Source organism: Blennius ocellaris (genome assembly GCF_963422515.1).
Source record: "Blennius ocellaris genome assembly, chromosome: 16".
Taxonomy (NCBI): Eukaryota; Metazoa; Chordata; class Actinopteri; order Blenniiformes; family Blenniidae; genus Blennius; species Blennius ocellaris.
Window position 1 is genome coordinate 6,606,097 of NC_137665.1, and position 18,607 is coordinate 6,624,703.

The 18,607-nt window shown below is 41.1% G+C and overlaps 2 protein-coding genes across 4 annotated transcripts in view; both read left to right on the top strand.

The window, feature by feature from the left end:
* The window catches only part of LOC308141124 (adenylate cyclase 9), a gene marked incomplete at both ends in the record, with an annotated part of 30,869 nt that extends 25,377 nt beyond the window's left edge, over positions 1 to 5,492 (top strand). Inside the window, 7 exons of the mRNA XM_080511147.1 lie at positions 93 to 192; positions 538 to 829; positions 991 to 1,093; positions 1,816 to 2,024; positions 2,746 to 2,905; positions 3,088 to 3,230; positions 4,154 to 5,492. Coding sequence (XP_080367273.1) covers positions 93 to 192; positions 538 to 829; positions 991 to 1,093; positions 1,816 to 2,024; positions 2,746 to 2,905; positions 3,088 to 3,230; positions 4,154 to 5,492 — 2,346 coding nt within the window. The remainder of the gene's footprint in view (positions 1 to 92; positions 193 to 537; positions 830 to 990; positions 1,094 to 1,815; positions 2,025 to 2,745; positions 2,906 to 3,087; positions 3,231 to 4,153) is intronic.
* A 4,358-nt stretch (positions 5,493 to 9,850) lies between these two features.
* The window catches only part of crebbpb (CREB binding lysine acetyltransferase b), a 31,586-nt gene continuing 22,829 nt past the window's right edge, over positions 9,851 to 18,607 (top strand). For all 3 annotated transcript variants that reach the window (XM_080511187.1, XM_080511188.1, XM_080511189.1), the window contains exon 1: positions 9,851 to 10,724. In XM_080511187.1, coding sequence (XP_080367313.1) covers positions 10,640 to 10,724 — 85 coding nt within the window. In that variant the 5' untranslated portion in view covers positions 9,851 to 10,639. The remainder of the gene's footprint in view (positions 10,725 to 18,607) is intronic.

Below are 18,607 nucleotides of genomic sequence, written 5' to 3' on the forward strand. Positions count from 1 at the left end.
CGTCCTTGATCTGTATCTCTCGGTTTATAAATTCTCTTTCTTCTTTTCTGTCCCCATATGCTGCATCTCCCTCTGTATTGCCTCCGCGTTAGTCCCCTTGTCTATCCTGCAGTGTGACGCTTATAGCAGTGGAGGATCAAGTTGTGGAGGAAGGTGTGGTGCACAATGGCTGCCATGATGATCACAAGGCCAGTATCAGCAAGGTCAGCCTGTTATTATTTATACTCTCTTACTAAAATGTATCACGTTTTTATATTCAGAAAGGGTTCATATGTTCCTTCAGGATATTATATTTGATGTCACCATATTGGGGCATTGTGCTCGATCTCTGGTTGCAATTATTTAAGCCCAGAAGTAAAATGAGCGTCTTAAAAATAGTTCAAGAAAATGGAACTCCACGAGTCCTAGTTAAAACGTGTCACTTTCATTTAAATTGCCTCGGCTTTGAATTGTACTCACCCTATCTTTGCCATTATATACCATTGTTCACCTATTTAAAAGAATAAATAGTTCTTTTTACCACGCGTCCCTTTTTAGAAATGAAGGACCTCTCTCTCCGCTGTCCTCCCCAGGAGTGCTCCAATCTCAAGTGTTCTCCAGCAGTGTCTGGAGGGCGCAGCACCAAGGCTCTGAATGGCCTGCTCAGTCCTCGACTCGAGGCCTTGAACAACAGCCAGACTTCGCTGTGTGAGATGCTGCAAGAGAAAGAGAAGAAGACCTGGAGCGGCGGAGCCATGGGCATGGACCACTCAGTGCTAATCCCTCTTCGGTCAAAGAACTTCAGGGAGAGGAGTGATGCTCACTTTGTTGATGTTATCAAAGAGGACAGGTAATTAAAATTGATGATGATCCAATGAACCTGCTCATTACTATTTTCAAAGTGGTGATTTTCAGTTTCAGGGGTGAAATTCAATCTAAACTTCATGTATTTGCAATGTTTCAAGTGTAGTCATTGTGTCTGACGTCTGGCATTTCCTTTGTCCGTGACAGTCTGATGAAGGACTATTTCTACAAGCCGCCCATAAACAAACTGAGCCTCACCTTCCTGGAGAGGAGCCTGGAGTCTGCTTACCGGATAAACTACCAGGAGGAGGTGAGTGTGCAACATGTGCCGTGAGATCCTTACACCATTTGTCGTATGAGGGTGTCTTTACTTTATTATCTTGATGTAAAGGTACCTTAGATCAGAGTGGTATCCCCTATTAGTCAAGGTTTTACAACTCCTGTCTTTTCATGATGCATTCCCTGATACGTCTCATGTCACCATATACTATCATGTGAATATTAGGTTTCTAAAGTTTTCATTTGCATTGTTTGCGTGTCTGAGTCTTGTCTGGAAAACCTGTTTGCGCTGCAATATGGCTAGACTAGTCAAGACTGCGGCAAAGAGAAATCACTGCAGGACCTCAAGAGAGAGTTTACGTTGGGCTGTGAGGTCCTCTGCTGGTGTGATTTCAAAAGTGCACCTTCAAAAGTCGGCTGCTGGTGTTAAGTGATCATAGCTGAGATTCATTCTAATTGCAACAATATGATTAATTGCCAAAATAAAGAATTCAAATTAGTTTTATAGATCCCTCATGGTTAAATATTTGAAAAGCTTTTCATTCATCCTTAATCACATTTAAAGTGAAACAGTGTTAGTGCAGTTTACTTGGTGACTCTCAATTTACCACACATCGGAATCATCCCTAAAATCCCCCCAAAAAACTGTGTAGAAGACGAATGAATGGATAATGCATAATCGAATCATTGTTGGCCTCATCTGTTATATTACATTGTATTTTCTGACTCCTACTTGCTTGTTTTCTCTCGCAGGTGGAGACCCAAGCAGCGGTGCAGACATTTGCCAGTCCGACTTTCAGCTCTTTCCTGGACATGCTGCTTTGCTGTTCAGTCTTTCTGGCTCTCTCCTTGGCATGTTTTCTTCAGCCGCTTGTTACTCAGCAGAGCCTGTCCTCACCGGCACTCATTCTGACAGCTGTAGCTGCCCTGTTCGAGGCTGTGGCTCTGCTGTTCGCCACACGGTGAGATAGTGCAAAGGTGGAATCCCAATCACGTTTCAGCTCCATGCCAGTGAAACTGTCTGAAAACCCCTCTGTGTGGACATTGAGAGAAGTGCATGAAGAACATGAAGTGTTGGCTTCATCAGTGTTCCCTATGAGTTTTAGACGTATGATTCCTTTGCTGGAGGAAGGGAAAGGGTTTATGTTTTCATAATGTCAACTAGTGACTGTTGCAAGCTCTTGCTTGTAATAGTTCAGATTTGTCATCAGCATGGTTAGTTTACATGATAATTGCATGGGAATATTGCTGATAGCAAAGTGCCTTCTGCTTTCCAATGGAAATATTGAGTGGGAAGTGTACTCGCATCTGAATATAATTACAATATATTGGGTGGGGAGAAGAGAATTGAGAGGGAAAGAGAGGAGAAAATGTGGGCATTGTTACTTATGAATACTCGGCTAATCCATGTATTCCATGTATTATAGATAAGAGCATCAAATGAAAACAACCAACAATTCATCAGCGTATAAGTAAATACTGAGTAATGTTTGAGTCGGATATATTGTATTGGGCATTCAAAGCTCTGATCATTTGAGGCAGATGCTTTGAGAATCCAATCATTTGATTTTAATATTACCAAGAACTGATCAGGTTGAGGTCAAACTAAATGCTCCAGTTTGTGTCATTCTAATACACCGCAGTCATCTCTATCATTTATGCTGTACTCTTCTTCTTCTCCAGCATGGCTTTCTATCTGGACAGCGCTCTGAGCTGCACACGACTACTGATGACAGGTATCTCAGGCTGGATCGTGCGTCACATCATTGGAGCCTTTCTGGTCTCCCTCCCTGTTGTAGCAGTCTTCTGCCATGTCACCTGTGGCAAACAACTCTCCATTCAGGTGATCATCAGTTTCCTTTGTTCTTTATTTTTAGAAATACATCATAACATTATTAATCATTTGCCATTGTCTCCATTGGTGTTGGGGGACATTCTGTTTGTCCAAGTACCTGATTGGCCACGTACATAATTATACGTAATAGATTTTTCTCATTTTGCTTTCCTCTCTGCATCTTTCCCCAGTTTACCATGTTCATCTGCTGCGCCGTCATCATCTCTATCATTCAGTATTGTAACTTCTGCCAGCTCAGCTACTGGATGCGCTCCAGTCTTGCAACATTGGTGGGGATAGGACTGCTTACCTTGCTCTTTAACTCCCCCTGCAGGTAGGATTTTTCTGTTTACTCGACATAAACTGTTGGTAGGGAGAAACTGAAGCGGGTGCACCAGAATTTTTTTTTTTTTTCACAGTGTTTTTCGTGCCGGGTAAAGATGTCTTACCAAAATTTTAAATAGCAGCAGAAGTATATTTTTGTTTTGTTGCAGACTGTGATAAATATCTTTATTTGAAATATAAACAGGTGTCATTTATGTTTTATCTCTTGCAGTGTTGCTCAGAGTTTGCTCTTCTGGTAAGTATGATAGTTAAAATCCTTGCCAAAAAATAAATGCGATATTTTGATAAAATGTTTACCACGGTGGCACGACGGTTTCAGTGGTTAATTCTGTCACTCAATGGCGAGAATGATTTGAACGTGATGGCCAACAGATCCTTTCTGTATTTAATGTTTCGCCCAGTTACTTATGCTTGACGCAATGCCCACAAATTCACAACATTGGGTTTAATGGGCCTTTGAAATTGCACATACATGTGACATGTTTTGAAGCAGTAATGGAAAAAGATGTACCTTGTTCACCCTGTGTAACCATGACAAGGTACAACTGCAATCCCTCAATCATAGTCTGGATAATGTCAAAATGGATTTTAGATACATGGATGGAAACATATCATGAATGGGAAGATGAGTGTACCAACAATGCAGCTAAAGAGCTCAGTAAAAGTCAAGTACATCTGTGCTTATTTTAAGTACATTCGCTTGTGCAATATGGACTAATAGATTTTTGTAAGGTGCTTGCAGTTTTTTTTTTTTTTTTTTAAATCTTCCTGCAGCTCAAATGAGTTACTGCCTTGGAGCGATGGAAGCTCTGTTTATTTTGGCAAGAAAAATGTTTGCGTGAGGCCTACGTTTGTCTCCTTTCTTCGAATATTTTCTCCCACTTCATGGTGTTTGTCTCCTTTCTGAAACAGGTCTGATGGCCAAAGGAACACAAGCAACAGCTCCATCGCCCCGTCTGACGACTTTGTGGAGTCTGAACCGCAGCCACGCCCACAGGACCTGCTCGGCCCTGAAGCCTGCGTGGCCTTTTTTCTCCTCCTTCTATTGGTCTGGTTCCTTAATCGTGAGTTTGAGGTCAGTTATCGCCTTCATTACCATGGCAATGTGGAAGCTGATCAACACCGCATCAAGATTCAGAACATGAGGGACCAGGCCGACTGGCTCCTTCGCAACATCATTCCCATCCACGTCGCTGAGCAACTTAAGGTCACCCAGAGCTACTCAAAAAATCACGACAACGTGGGTGTGATATTTGCCAGCATTGTTAACTTCAGTGAGTTTTATGAGGAGAGCTACGAGGGAGGCAAGGAGTGCTACCGTGTCCTCAATGAGCTAATCGGTGACTTCGACGAGCTCTTGCGGAAGCCCCTCTTCGGTAATATTGAAAAGATCAAGACCATCGGAGCTACCTACATGGCGGCGGCAGGACTCAACGCTCAGCAGTGTGCAGACGCAGCGCATCCTCACGCCCACCTCCGCGCCCTCTTTGAATTTGCACTGGAAATGATGCGCGTGGTGGATGACTTCAACAAGAACATGCTGGGCTTTGGCTTTAAGCTTCGCATCGGCTTCAATCACGGGCCCCTGACGGCGGGCGTGATTGGCACCACGAAGCTCCTCTACGACATCTGGGGCGACACGGTCAACATCGCGAGTCGCATGGATACGACGGGCGTGGAGTGTCGCGTACAGGTCAGCGAGGAGAGCTACTGTGTGCTCAGTGGCATGGATTATGATTTCGATTATCGCGGCACGGTGAACGTAAAAGGCAAAGGGCAGATGAAGACCTTCCTTTACCCGAAAAGCAGTGACAGTGGCCCCGTGCCTCAGTACCAGCTCTCTGTCTCGCCTGAGATCCGAGCACAGGTGGATGGCAGCATTGGGCGCTCCCCCACTGATGAGATCGCCAGCATGGTGCCCGCATCCAGCGCTACGAACAGTAACAGCACAATAGTGCCCAGCGCCAGCACTGGTTCCTCTGCTGCAACAGGACTTAGCCACGTGAAAGACGCCGCGGACAGACGTCCTGTGGTGAAAACCTCTCTCGCCAAGCGGTCCGTTTCTCACAGCGGCCTCACGTCCATACCTGCAATGTGTCTTGAACGGCCTCCTCCGAATAATAAGCAGCTCCTCATCTCGCCATCAGTCCAACAAGCTACATCTCACAATTCAACCAACTCCCAGCAAGACAACAAAAAGGACAATGACCATGATGGTAGCATCACTGTCGGAGAATTAACGAGACTTTAAAAATTCACAACAATGGCACTTTTATTTATAACCTTGTACCCTTTAAGCTCTTGGTCCTGCCAGGCGAACGTGCAGATTGGTTGTACATCTCTACATTTGGCCCTCCTGGAGGTAGAGGCAGAGTATGTGGATAGACCCGCCAGCCTCCTCTCGTCTGCTAGAACGCAAGTGTAAATATGATCCGCATATGTTCTCGAGGGTACCGGGTGGACCATCAGGGGGTTCTCGGGCAGGAACACAGAAAATGGGAAGATGAGTTGAATGAACATTTTCATGCCTGCTACAGCTCCCATTTTCTGTTATTTACTTACTTGATTATCTTTACACCTTCAATCTTAATTATTTCTTCATGTCTTTTAAGTGCCTTTAGAGTAGAACAATGTGTAGGGAAAACATAAAGGGAAAACTGTAATTTTGTAAATTACAAAAACTTTTTTTGGGGGAAAAAAGAAGCTTTGCTTTTGTTACAGGTTTACTTTTTAATCTATGTTTTGCTGAGATAGCTTTGCCTTTTATCGAGTATGGGAGCGACAGTAAGAGGCGTCTCAAGTAAAGTAAAGCAAAGGGAAAGAAAACAAGATGTTACCAGATATTTCCATTAGTAAAATCTGCACTACAATGTTGCATAGCCTGTGCCCATGTTGTTCTTATAAACCAGAGAACCCATCCAGAAATGTACAGCAGGGACTAATCAGTACAGGCAATACAGGCTAAGGACAGACGAGGCTGAGCGGTATGAGTGTATTTGCATGCCTGTAATGTCTGGCTGTCTGTGTTTGTATGTATGTGGAGGTGATCTTGCCTTTAGTGTGAGTTACTCAAATAACTTGATGAAACTTTAGGATTACAAAAACTTAAACAACAGCGTTGCAGGGAGTTAAAAAAATAAAAATAAAAACTTGTTTGCTGATGTGGCAGCTTTTCTATCGTCCTCTCTAAGATCTATGTATTGCCTCAGCACTGAGGCATGATGGCTCCTATCTACATTTAATCAGCATGCTTGCACCATTATAGGATATCTGCTACTAATATTTGTGCCCCGACCCATGATCCAGACTGGTGCGAGAACTCAATGCTGTGTTATTGTTGATGAATCCTACAAGGCGTTACAGTAGGGAGTCTGGAGCTCTGACTTCAGATGGATTAGAGAAAACCACTGCCTCGGTTTGCTGTGGATTACACTGTGTATTAGTTGATAGTGCTTTAAAGACATTGATAATCAAAAGGGAACTTCTCTAACACCATCTTAATGTGTTTATTTGTGCTGAAAGGAGACGGGATGCAAACAGCTGGATGATTTTGCTGCTTTATGCTTTCATCAGCATGTAACTTAATATAACAGCACTGTGGATGCAAAGACAGTGCACCAAATGTATTTTATATCCCTATATGTTTTTCTGCTTTTTATTCCAAGACTTAATTCTATGTTCTAACATCAGATTATTACTTGTCTGTCTCACTGTGACACTTTTGTCTTTTTGTGTTTCTTGCTAAGAGGACTGTGTGCTCAGAGGCAAAAAACAACAACAAAAAACCCACATTAAAATCTGCTTGAATGCCATGTTATTGACATTCACATAATGAGGGGGAAATTATGAATATTCCCCCCAAAAAATCATTTTGAAATTATTGAATAACCTATTTATGTACATTCTTTGTTTTCCATCTGTGGAGTTCGGGTATCATGTGCCTTTAACTTTGAACTCGTACATTTTTCTTTCTTTTGCTTGAAATCAAGACAATTAATGCTTCTCAAAATGTATAATTCTGATGAAGTTGTCGAAGATGATGACATTTGAGTAGTGCCTTTTCTTGATGTTTCCAATTCGAAGTAAGCATCATACATGTTTATTATCTTTAACAGGGGTGGTCACACCAAGTCATTACAACTGATGAGGAAAACAAAGGGGTTTCAGTTAATGTTTCTCTTTTTTGACACTTCTTTTTCATTTCACTGTCATCCAAACAGAGGAGATCTGGCTTTTCAGTCTAATAGCAGTGGTTTGAATGGATATTTTTCTTGTATTTGCTTATGAGCACACAACCCTTGTACCAGCCTACAATTAATGTTTTTTTTTGCAAACAATAAAGGGAATAATTGTTAATTGTTATTATTAAAGGTTAAGTGCTCAAAAGTTGTGATAATAAGTGTTGGATAAAGTATACAAGCTACTTTTTCTTTTTGTTCTGTAAATTTTGATAAGGTGTTTTGAACAATCTGCTATTTTTTCTTACGAACTCTGAACATTTTGAAGACAAACCGAAATGACGACTTAAGTGTGTTAAGTTACAGATCTGTGAACATATCTGATGATTTTGTTTGATTTATTGAGATGAAGTGACATTCTGAATCCTCAGAGTGGCACATAGGGAAAATGTCGATGCCAAAGAATGTCATTGCCATCTCTTGGATTGTGACCGTCAGTTCTGGTAACCTCTTTGTTTGCAGGTTTGTTGTGCACATGCAAAAGTCATTTATACTCACTGTTAAAACAAAATTGCACAAGGCACTCACTTTTTATGTACATTATGCCTTTATATTGTATAGTATCTGAGCATTTTCTATTATTTATATAAGCGCATGTTCTAGACTATTGAATCAGCTTAAAAAAATGGTAATTTTAACAACATTTAAATAATACTTGTACGTTCTGCATGTGTGTAAAAACAATGTATGAGTGTTTGTAAAACTGTGTGATTGTGTATATTCTGGGAGATGCGCTAATCTTAGAGGGAATGTGATTTGGACTTTTTAGTCTACTTTTTATTATGGCAAAAAGTCTGATAAGGCTCCAATCAAAAGTGAAGACATTTTCCTTTGATGTTAAAACTAGCCTAATAAAATGCTTACAAGACATCTGCTGGTAGGTAGTATTGGGCTAGACTGCTACTGTGCCACCAGGTTTTAATGAACTGTTGCTTTATTTGGATATGTTTTTTGTATATAGCACGCTAATAGGTCAAGTGAAACTTAATATTGAATAAAGTCAGTTGCTGGGAAATGTTGTCCAGTTGAATTTATAGCCTTTTATATCAGCCCATTAACTTTTGATGGATCTAAACACAAAAGTATGATCACTTGTGTATTGCAAACAGCTTTGAGGTGCTTTTATCTGACTTCAGTATTTTGTTTTTATTTTGCTATGACCTTTAAGCAAGAGCTAGAGACAGTGTAATGTTTTTTTTTAAAGGGCTTTGTGACCATAGATTCATATCAATTATAATAACTGTGCTATCTACAAGTACGTACATTGCAAACAATGCAATGATGACTTTTTAAAATCCACTCAAATATTACCTCGACAGTGGGTATCAACTTGTTTATGTGTTTTTAATAATAAGCCGGTTTTATTCAGACATGTATAAGTAATAATTATCCTTATAATATGACATTTACAATAGCCTTCTTCGTTTTTCAAGATTATTTAATCATAAATTATTGTACAAGTATCACTGTACTAAATGTGTATTGGGATATTCCTAAAACTCTAATTTGTTTCATTTCATCTGCTTGTATATAAGTATATATCTTTCTACTTTTTAGAAACAATAAAACAATGTAATTTCCCAACAACCGGTGCAAGTAACGGACAGCGCATAGACAAATGTATTATGTTCAAACATGTTAATAATGCACAAATAAAAGAAAATGCATACTGCACATATAACTGTAAAATTCTCAGTCATCCAGGTTGTGAATTACATTTTTGAGGTTTCACCTCACATTCATGAACTTTGTGATACAAATACATATATATCTATTATTAAGGATTCAATAAAATTTTTGTACCATATGGTTAAGTAATAATAATAATAATAATGAGTATTATCTTAGTATTTTAGTCACGACTTGCATTGTATTAAGTCTTCAAAAGCATCTCTTTAAGATATTTATTCCATTTTAATGACATAACTAATACATTTATAAAGTCATATGTAGAACATTTTGCCTAAAATGTTGGTGTGTAAAAATTAAAAACATGAAATTTTCGCGCTTCACGTGGGTTCATAAAAAAAAAAAAAAAAAAAAAGGGTATGTTGTCGCTGTGCCTGTGGGTGCTTTTTAATGTGCATATCATTCTAAAGAAGATTTTCACCTTCCGATTTAAATGAAATGTGACTGAAGCTAAAATTTGAAAGCACTTTTTAACATTTAAAAAAAAGTATTTTATTTTGTGTCCACCTCTCGAGGCAACTTGACGTACGTCCACATGACGCACGGTGGGGCACAGGTTACGTCAGGGCGTCACAGCGCGACGCACCCCCCCCCCCCCTCCCCCCCTTCCCCCCAGTCTAGCTGGGAAGAAAAAAAAAAAAAAACTTTTTTGTATCGGAGGAATCAACAGCCGCCATCTTGACGCGGCTCAGAATCGGGATTTCGGGGGGAGCATTAATTTTAAAAACCTCTCGGAGCTCCCCGGACGGCGTTCAAAGGCCTTTTTCTTCCACTGAATCGAAGCCTTAGATGTTCCGATGAGGATTAATCCGAACATGTGAGGGTTAAACGGGTTATTGTCGTCTAGAGAGCCCACTGTATATTTGATTTCCCTTTTAGCGAGCGCCGCTTCTCGCCGTATCTCCGTCCAGAGACGTTGGATTTACCGGCAGACAGCGACGGGAAAAATAATCCGCCTCATAGAAAATATTTTTTGATTTTTGATCTTTTTATTTGGGCCAAGAACCGATTTTATGGCCGCTCGTTTCGTCGGCGAAAAAAATGATTCTGCACAGACGTGAAACCGACGATCTGCGGAGAAAGGGAATCGCTTACGCGGTTTGTAATATTTTATGAATGATTTTTATTTATTTTTCTCGAAGCAAAATAATTTTTGGACGTGATTATTGAGGATAATTATGTGGGTGTTGGGTGTTGGATTATCATGGGGTGATCTTCGGCGGCGGAGCGTGGCGCTGTTGCCTCTCTTTTGAATCCCTTTTCTCCGGGCAGCGTTTTCGTCTGTCTGCCAGCCGAGAAAAGAGAAGAAAAAAAAAACCTGTTAAATTACCCCTCAACACGCAACATTACTACAAGTCACCGATAATTACAAGCCAGTGGGCAACGATTTCGACCGATCCTGCGTATTTTTGTTTTTTTATATATATATATTTCACTCTATATTGCCACCCATTCATAACACTCGAGCAGGATGGCTGACAATCTGCTGGATGTCGGACCCCCCACCGCAAAGCGACCCAAGCTCAATTCACCCCTCTCGGGATCCGATGGCCCAGGTAAGGACCGGACACTGCTTTTACACTCAACATAATAACTTACAATGAAGTTGATGTTAAATAAACATGCACTCGGCTTGGTTTTGCTTCTTCCCTTTTTTTTTTTTAAGCGACACTCAACGCGTCTCGCCGGTCACTTCAGCGGAATGTGCGAATGTGACAGTAAAACTGCCTGACCGTCTCCGATCTGAAACGTTTCGATCCTATAAGCAGGCATTTGATGTCAGAACATGAGCAGACTCGCAGCATCTCCATCGGGAGGATGTTCACTGTTCAACAGGCAGTTTACTCCAACTTTACAGCGTTGCATGGTTGGGAGATTGACTCTTTTTGAAAGTTAGAATCGTGGAAAACTCACCAGAGATGGATGTGGATAAAAAAAAGTGGACGTTTCATCTGGATGCGTCTCGTTTCCCAGGCACGAGAAAAAACGGCTTCCTCATCCATTAAGAGAGGCTCCCCCCCCCCCCCCTCCAGCCTCCCTGCCCAGATAAAATTGCTGTTCGTGGATCTGTTGAGTTGTTGAAATTGGCGTCTTTCAAGTTGACACTTGGGCTCGGCAGAATAACTTTAACCTTTGTTGTGTGATTGGATGATAGTCAGCCTGCCCATGAAGGCTCAGCCCTGCTCCATCCAGCCATATGATTGAATTAAGTCAGCCACAACACTGAATGGGGAAGCATCTAACTTCCCCCCCCTTGAGGATCTCTCCTCGAAGGCAGCCCAAGGGTCTACATCCTCATGAGTCCAACCTGCTATACAGCTTTTCTGTTATTTAGAGGACTTTGTGCTGTCAAAAAAGAATAAAGTTGTAAGTGTCTTTCGTACACACTCCCAATGTCATTCACTACAACTGGTTTATTACTCACCTTTCAATATTTTCTATACAATTTACTGTTGTCGGTATTGTGTCTTGTTTTTAAACCTTTCAAGCAACATCGTGAGAATGTTACAAGCATATCTGGAAAAGATTTTAGCCGCATAACAAGCTCTTGTCCATCATGAAACTATAGACGGCATTTTAAAAGAACTACTGTTGTGCTTAAAGGTGATTGTTAATATTTCATCAGTTTCCAAGTGGTGCATTTTAGATAATCAAACTGTTAAATTAAAAGTGTTGTATAACTGAACCCAAATGGAGAGTTCAATTAAAGATGACATCCAAAGTTTGACAGGCATCTAGAGGTTTGGTTCTCCAACCATCTTGTTAGAAACGGTAATTATTACTTACACAACCAAAGTTCATCTAAATTTTTGCAGCTGGAACTTAAACACCATTTCAATCTCGTATTGCAGGAACCAATTGTTCATGAAAGAAATAATTTAATCTGGCCAACTCTTGTACAAGAGAAGAATATAGATGCTTGGAAAGTTGATTTAGGATTTTTGTGTGAGCATCTGTTCTTCCATTTTCGATATTGCAAGTTGGATTCACAGGGTGCTTAAGCCAAACCCAGCCGACTGTGGGGGCAGGCAGAATACATCACAGGGAAAACAGAGACAGATCACACACTCTTCTGACAATTTAGAGTCACCAATCAGCCTTCAAGAGTACCCAGAGAAAACCCACACATACACAGGGAGAACATGCAGCCGAAACCCAAAAAGTACTCAAAACCAAACCTCGACTCGTAACTTGAAGTGTTTTCGTTATGACGTTAAAGACTGCTCACTACTACACTATGGTATAGACCTTTATGAAAAACAATTTAATGTTAATAAAAGATAAATTGTCAGGGCTGAAAACACTTCAACTTTCCAAATCTTAACAGTCCTCCAATCTTTTTCCATTTCTAAACTCATAAAACTGTCACGGTCGCATGAGCTGCTGAAGTAAGTCCCGGAATTGATCTCGCTGAAAGTCCTCCATCTCCAGCCACTACAGGTGATCTTCTAGGAGGGGGTGACAGGAACTTTCACTAGGCAATAAAGCAGGCTGGCACTGGGCCTCCTCCCCCACCGCTGCCAGAAATCAGTTTCTTTCTCAGCTGACATGCATGCAGCAAGCATTGACTAAAAGTCTCTCCAGATTGGCTCTCCTCTGGCGCTCTGATTTACGCTCCATGGTCCTTATGCTTTTTTGCATGGTTGTTCACACTGCCATCAGACTCCAGTGTGAGTGGTCTATGCCCATGATTTGCTCTCTCTGTGCAGAAAAGGACATGACGTCACATCCAGCAGGCAGTGTTTGTAAAAAAATTTTTTTTTTTTTAAAATACCATATTGATCTGAATATAAGAATAAAATAGAGGCTGGATTTAGTTTTTTCCCAAATACCAGTCTTGTTACAGGGATGGGGTTTTCTTATAACCAGCGTTGTCATATATTTGGACTCATCCGGTAAATTCAGATGCTACTTTTCAGCGTGTGTGTATATTAATTCTGATGTTAATGTGCAAGGGGCTGAATTATCATGGTAGTGAAAGGAAGAAGATTAAGATCGAGCACAACTTTTAATGATGGTTTTCTATAGACCTGTATAGGAGGTATGTGTCGATTCAAAGTTTCAGCCGTCGTATGATCTGCCAAATAGGCATGACCTGATTTGTGTTGCCAGATTAGATGGTTTTCCGACCAATCGGGCTCCTATTGAACTTGTCTGATTGCGCTGTTTGTGGGGAGCCTGTTCGTGTTACCTTTGTTCTTGGTCTTTTTTTTTTTTTTTTAAGCATATGATAGTTTTACACTTTTAACATGAGTTCATACAGAGGTTGCGATTGAGGCTGGGTTTGTGTGTTTGGGCTGGAAACAGCGAGTCAGATCTGGCAACCCTGGAGAAGATGCGGCTTCCGCTTGCAGTACCATATGCTAATGTTTCTGGTTGATTTATCGCTATGGCTCGTAGAATCGTTGTCGTTCAACCATATCAATTTGAACCATCCTCGGATCCAGAAGGACAGACTCCCAAAGAAGCTCAGACTCTGCGGCTGCAGCAGGACATTTCAGAGTGGTGGGTTAAAACTGTCGTGTGCCTGAATAGGTTATTTATTTTTGGTCAATGTTTTGTTATAGTTACTACCAAACAGCTGACGTTGCCTGTGGGAGGGGGTCAAAGGGAGTATTCACCTCCAGAGGGAGTGGTTATTTCCCCATTTGATGTCACGAAGGGAAAAGCTCTGAATCACCTGCATGAGCACACATTCGCTAAAAAGTGAAGCAAGCAAGTGAGGAAGATACCAGACTTTCTTCACTTCTGGGTCCTCATACACAGGCTGTGGGGACACATATCACTGTTAGAAAACCATTGCAAAATTAATTTTGCATAATATTTTAAGAAACAAAAAAAAAAGCACAATTATGCTCTTTCCATTTGGTTGTTATGTAAACAATGTCTGGCTTGTGAAAAAATAAAGTGAGCAGTAAAATGAATTCAAGTTCCATGGGTGGTATAAACATAAATTCCAATGCTTGATATCATTACATCACAGTTGTGTTGAACATTCGACATTAGGTGCTCTTAATTCATTTCAAAAAGCACTTGTGCCAAGACTTCACATGGTGGCAATTATCACAGCAATGTCTGTGCAATGGATAAATCATTTATTAGTAGTAGTGTGGCACATTCCAACGACAACTGCTTTAAAACACATTGAACCTGCTGCACAGAGAACCGACGCTCACAGGCACAGATTAGCAGTCTTTGAGGTAAATGTTAATGTGTGACAGTTTTTATGGCACTCCAGTCTCGTGTGCCTGTAATGCGTTTGTGCCTGTGGCCACAACCCAGTGTCAGACTGGTTCTTCACTTGCATGGCTGAGTGGGCGTGTCTGCCGCAGGCCAGAGGCAGCATGACGCTTCACCTCGCGGGATGTCCTCGGCCCCGCCTGCACGTCTGACTACTAACCCCTGGGTGTGCATTCTTCGGACGTGTTAGCATGGCTGCGCATTGTGATCAGATCAGCGAAAAGGTGCCTTTCAATAGCCCGGCGACATGATGGCAGACGACACTGGATCTGCTACCTAATGTCTCATCTGAGGTGGAACTGATGAACATGAGATGGGTTGGTGTTGCTAGCTGCAAACCAGACGTCATTTTTCTCCCTTTCTGTTAACCCTGCGACCCAACACAGGATGCAAGACCCGCTTTATTCATTCAGACCTCTGCGTCCAACTGCCAAAAGGCAATACATTTTTTTTTTTTTTTTTAATTCAGCACCCCTGCCCTAAATATATTTTGGGCTGTTTCTTTTAATGGTTGTGGTTTTCAGCAAATAACTGCAGCCTCCAGATTTGACATGGACTGTGTGGCACTAATTTTGTACATCTTGAAGTCATCACAGTTTTTCTCATAAAACACCATATTAAAAGTTCTACAAATGTGCCGCCACTCAAATGTGATTTAAAAAAAACCCAAGCACGCTGCATTTCCGTAGTTCAAGGATCTCAATTTTCTTATTTTTCTGCTACTAAATGTATCAGTGTGATAAAGTAAGTTTTATATACTCATTTCTGTCCTTTTAGAGCTCCAATAGAAAATGTAAAGCTGTGCTTAAATCATGTATGAATTTATATATTTTTATTCTGTTCTCCATGAACAGGGTCTAACATTTATGCATCAACCGAGTGACTGTAACAAGGTTTTAGTAAAGGTCACATAAAAGATCAACATGTTCTGTGGTGTACAATGGCAACTGTTGGAGTTGCATTCATGCCCCACATAATAACAAATGAGAAAATGTGTGACTTGTATAATGCAGCAAACCCCATTTTTGAGACAGAAGATTGGAAAAGCAAACAGTTGCGGTGATTTGACTTGCTTATAGGGGCGTGTTGGGTATCTTTGATGCAAGTACTTCACTTTATACTCCAGTATGTTTTTATCTTAATATTAAACAGTATTGATATGGGTTTTTTTTTCCAGGCGGTGGGAATTTTTGCTTGTATGTTTTGGTGCTGATGCCTCTGTTTGTCCAATTGGGGTCCATGTAAACGGCACTTTGGATTCCTTCTTGCTGTCAGAGCTGTGTGTGCATGTCTGTTACGTAATGCCATCACATGATACTTTTTTTTAGATAAAGACAAGTGACCATACTTTGAAGCATCTGCATTCTTTCTTTATCCTTTCGCTAATAAATGTACATTGATGACTGTAGAATCATTAATCGAAATACTATGAGAAATTTATTTTTAAACTGGCAAACAGGAAAACGTGACTTTGGTCAGTATGGTGCTTCTCTATGTATTTTATCACGTGTACATTTCTACACAAGAATGGTCAAAATATCCCAAGATAACAGTTTAACTTGTGATATTGCATTCAATACCTGAAAGGTTAAAGAGATTAAAAGCTTTTAAATAGTTTAAAGGATTAATAGATGTAAATTGGAAATAGTTGTTCAACCAAGTCCATGATGAACACAATCTCAAGCTAACAAATCTATCTTCAATAATGGCAGGCTTCTGGATGTGTATGTCACAAATGGTCAAATGTCACTGTGCAAAGCATTATGGGATTGATCCAGTGACTGAGTCAGATGGTACTTCTGATGCATATAAACCTGTCCCATCAATCTGACCACCCTATTTCTAGTTGCTGTAAACGAGACCATCTGATCTACCAATCAGAAAGAATTTTAAATACAACTCTTTTGTGTGTTCTGTCCTTGTCCCGGCATTACAAATCTTCATTGCTGACAAGCTTTGCCCATTCTGTAAAGAAAAAAAAAAAGCCCTTCATTCATGCTCCAAACACACAGTGATGAATGATGGTGTTCCTGGTCTTTGAGAATACAGGCCCCAAAATACTAACAGATAAGCAAACATTGATTCTACCGGTGCCCCGAGACAGCAGTCTAATCAAAATGTTGTCCTTGCAAAGATTTACAGCCACGTACATTCATACACCGATCAAACATAACCTCGTTATCGTGGCACCTGCCAGTGGATGAGACATATCAGGTTTACTGCATGATTTATCTCATCCTCCAGTGGGTGAACATGTAGTCACTATGTTGTGGTAAAAGCTGGGGAAAAAAATGGAACAAGCATCAAAATTTAGGCGAGTTTGACGAGGACCAATTTGTGATGGCGAGACTTCTGTGTTCGAGCGTTTCAAACATCGAAGCGCTGCATTGGTCAGTAGCTATCGAAAGATTTCCAGGGACAGGTTCATGGGTGGCTAAGGTTCCTTGATGCATGTGGTCTTGTGGCCCCACCTTCCAACTCGGAGGAATTTCGGGGCCTGCTGCTAACATCTCGGTGCGAGATACCACCACACAAAATCACAGCTCTATTGGGAGTCCATGGGGTTGGTTTGTCAACCAAAAGACAAACCTACATATTATTAGGCAGGTGGTCGTAATGTTATGGCCCATCGTTGTATTAGCTGATGTGGTCGGTAGTGTTGCTTTATAGACTATGTGGCCACTGCAATCTAAAATATTGGATTTCCAATATATAATAATCTATTTTATATGAGTTTGTGCTTGATTGGCCCTTCAATGGCTCGAGACTTAACTTTTCCCCCCCCGGATGTATAGTTAGCTTTATGTTTTGTAAGTCCCATGTTATGTAGACTGTTGTCATTCCTTGGTGACTTTGTTCTGTCAACTTCGAGGAAGTCGAGGGAATGTTTCGCCATTTGCGTTTTCCGCCTCTCTGACTCAAGTCAGCCAGCAGAAGTCGACTGAACAGCCCGTTATTATCTCCCAGACTGAAGAGACTAATTGAAAATTCTCATTCGACTGCTGAAAAGATTTGGGTGAATTACTGCTCAATAGCAGCCGTGTCCTCTCCTCTTCAGGTGAGAACAGTGCAACTCAAAAATGTGGATCCTCTGGCTCGTGAATGTTCGGTTGTCACCGCTCGCCGTGTAAATTACTCTCATTGCACTGACATGATGACTGAACTCGCGCTGCAATTTCAGATTTTTTTCAAATGAGTTCATAGTGAAGGCAACTTCTCAAGTGTGCGTCTCCTCTGTGGAATGAAAATGCCTCAAGAAATCTGCAGGTGCTCGCACTCAACCATCCTTATCTTGTGCGGTTCTGACACTTGTTGCTCTGAGCTTAAGCACAGTGCTGGTATTTAATTTTAAGCCTGAGGAGGTAATGTCTGAGTTGATATTAATTGCCAGTCCGTATTCCATTCTCTACCAATGTAATTACCACAGACGCTGCGCTCGGCGCCAGGGCGGGCGTGGCTGTGCTGATAAGATTTATTGGCCAACACACGCGTGCCCTCACGTGATGGACCTTGGTTTAAGTGTGATTTGGATGGTGGTCTTTATTGTTGTTCCCTTTATGTTATCCGTGTATGGACTTGTCATATTGATTTTTCTACACCGACAACAATGTGCAGAGAGCTTCAGAGAAAAACCTTTGCATTCGCAGCTTCTCTGCCCTTCCTCTCATATGATATCAAGCTGCTTACTTGAGATCAGTTTTCATTTGGTCTGATGTGCAAAAACGTCTAATCAATCACTGCGCAGGTTCTACCTATTCCGATTGGAATTGTTCAGAATGAGATTAGCCAATATCTTTGCATCCTCTCGTTTGTAAAGGTCGAAGAACTTGGTCGTTTGTGTTGGCCCAAGTCCATTATCCAATGTCTGAACTCAACTGAGGTGTCACAGTAAGGATGTCCCGATCTTATTGGCAGTATTGGTTTGTAGGTGATTGTAGCATTTCTTTCCAATTGATTGGCAATAATCAAGTTAAAGTGATCGTCTCGTCTTTTGTCTTTCATTTGCTCATTTGTTTAATGGCAACAGCTCTTAACTGATCACCGTTTGCAACATGCCGTAGACACAAATGGAACCACCCCACCATAGCAGCATCAGCAACACAGTGACTAAAATGTCAGCGGTGTGGAAAAAATGTCAAAGTACAAAAGAAGTCGGTGGCCTGTAGCAATGTTGCAATATCTGTAATACCAGTGCCTC